Source organism: Heteronotia binoei, chromosome 10 (genome assembly GCF_032191835.1).
Source record: "Heteronotia binoei isolate CCM8104 ecotype False Entrance Well chromosome 10, APGP_CSIRO_Hbin_v1, whole genome shotgun sequence".
Taxonomy (NCBI): Eukaryota; Metazoa; Chordata; class Lepidosauria; order Squamata; family Gekkonidae; genus Heteronotia; species Heteronotia binoei.
This window is the reverse complement of record NC_083232.1, coordinates 8,066,764-8,069,276: the sequence shown is the minus strand read 5'-3', so window position 1 is coordinate 8,069,276 and position 2,513 is coordinate 8,066,764. Positions and strand designations below refer to the sequence as shown.

Sequence of the window (2,513 nt, the reverse complement as noted above, 5' to 3'; positions counted from 1 at the left end):
AGAGCTTCATGTCTACCTCCCCCACCGCCAAGCTGGCTGCTAGCAGCTATATTCTTTTCACCCTCTTTCATACATGCAATGAAGGTCATAATTGCTCACAAACACTACGAAAGACAGTTAAAAGTTTCATTGCTGCAGCAGTTACTCTCCTTGGTCAGAAGAAGAAGGAGGAGAAGGAGGAAGAGAAGGAGAAGAAGAAGGAGAAGAAGTTACTGTCCTTGGTCAGAAGAAGAAGAGGAAGAGGAAGTAGAAGAAGGAGGAGGGGATTGGATTTATACCCCACCCTTCAGTACCCGAGGGAGTCTCAGAGCAGCTTTCAACCTCCTCTCTAATTTGCCTCCTCACAACAGACACCCTGTGAGATAGCTGGGCCTGAAAGAGCTCAGACAGAAACAGCTCTGACATAGTTATGGCTGACCCAACGTCACTCCTTCAGTTGCATGTGGAGGAGAGGGGAATCAAACCTGGTTCTCCCAGATAAGAGTCCCTGCAATGAACCACTACACCAAACATGACCGTTCTTCTGAATCTTAGCATTTCTTGTAACTGCACCTATGCAAGTGTCTTTCCTGAACAAGTCCTGCTATTTTACAGATTTCTCCCTAGGACGGAACAGAATAAATAGCTGTGAGCTAAAATACAACTGGGTTATGAAATAAACAACTTTACACTTAGATTCTCAGCCGATATCTAAACTGGATGTCGCAAGAAGGATGGGTGGTTCCAATCCCGTAGCGACTTGGGTCTACTGGCGGTATCTTCTCTTCCTTATTAACCAGTTCCATCTCAAAGTAGGTGACCATCAAAATCACAAACAACTTCATCTCACTCACAGCAAAGAATCGTCCAGGGCACATGGAAGGTCCGGCCCCCCATGGCATGTTGTAATACTTTAGCTTTTTCCCGTTTTTATAAAATTCTTTTTTTGTGCCATCTGGGTTCACGAACCTATCATATTTGAAAGTCTTAGGATCCGGGTAGATCTCCGGATCCATCTGGAGGCCAATGAAGGGGAAGAGAATGAACTGGTCTCCTTTCCGGAGGCTGTATTCCCTCCCGTCTGCCATTTTGAGCTCCATGTCCTCCATTATGCTTCTGAACAGAAATGGACTTACATTTAAGCGTAGACTTTCCTGGATTGCACTGTCCAGAAGAGGAGTCTTTACTGTTTCAAAGGAGATATTGATCAAGGGGCTGCCTGGCTTGACTTCCTGATTAGTCTCCTTTAGGATTCGGTCGACTTCCTCTTTCACTGCCTTCATTGCCTCCGGATGTTTCAGGAGATGCACGAACACCCAGAAGTTAGCTGGTCCAGTGTTCGATTGCGATGCCCAGAAAAGGAGAAAGAGGAACTGAGTCCGCATCTTTTCGGTCATCCCAACCTCGGACATCTGTTGATCCTGCTCAGCTACCCAGTTGCTGATATCATCCTTCGCCAATACCTTTTTGACAGACAGCACATCCCAGAAGAAATTCCTCAACCTCTCCGTCTCCTTCTTGCTTTCACAATCCAGCATGCCCATGACCATCTGGGGAAGGTAATTGTCAAACTTCTGGAAATCTTCAAACCACTCACTGCACTGTGGTGCTCTATTCTCCTCAGAAGTTCCTTTGCGGTCTCCATTTTTGCGGGAATCAGCTCCGAACAAAGTCAGGAAGGCAGCTTGGAACATGGCTTTGTAGCTGAAGTGGAGGACGCCGTCCTGCTGCCACGGTCTTTCTCCGCCGCCTGATCCCAGGTTCTGAAGCATCACCTTCTGCAAATTTTGCATCATCGCCTGGTTTAGTTCAGCCAGATTCTTATTTCTGAGATATTTCTTGCTAACTTCTTGGACAATCTTATGATGAGATTCACTCGGGTGGAAACCAAAAACGTTATAAACCACCATGGAGGCAAACGTATCGAAATCCAGCTTGTCTTTTGATTCTTTAATGACCGTCCCGTAAGTGTGAGGGTCCATCATAAAATTTAAATAATTGCCTCCCACTAACACCGTGAAAATATCCCCGTGTTTCTTCTGCATCTTTTCCAAAAACTCCGCAGGGTTCTTTTTGAAACTTATCCCGTGTCCTAGCCATGGGATGAGGCCTTTGTCCAACGGCGGTTCGTTGGGTCTCCTCTTGCGGAACGCGCCGGTCAAATAGAGCCCCCCGAGAACGACAGCAAAGAGGGTCGCTAACAGAGCGCAGAGCACAGACTCCCAGAAATGCATCACTGGTGCTCAGAGCAGAGAAGACTTAGTCCAAGAGATACAAGATCCACACCTCGACTTATAAAGCATCCAATCAGAGGTCAGATCTGGGAGGGACGGCCTAATTCAATGTCTGCCCTGCCAAAGGCTGCTGTGGTTTTCCTGTCACTTGAGTCATGAATAGCATCCCAGTATTTACCTGCACCTCCCACACAATTACCGTGTTCATCTTGTCCATCTGCATGTGTTGTAAATATAGCACGGGTTGCAAATGAAGTGTTCTCCCAGGAGGCCCAGCTTACATAAGGGCTCAAACATATG

The 2,513-nt window shown here is 46.8% G+C and overlaps 1 protein-coding gene across 1 annotated transcript; it reads right to left on the bottom strand.

Annotated features, from left to right (window-relative positions):
- Positions 1-659: 659 nt before the first annotated feature.
- On the bottom strand, positions 660-2,213 carry LOC132578110 (7-alpha-hydroxycholest-4-en-3-one 12-alpha-hydroxylase-like). Its single transcript, XM_060247954.1, has one exon. It carries the CDS (start codon positions 2,211-2,213, stop codon positions 672-674), a length of 1,542 nt encoding a protein of 513 aa, XP_060103937.1. The 3' UTR covers positions 660-671.
- Positions 2,214-2,513: the final 300 nt, after the last annotated feature.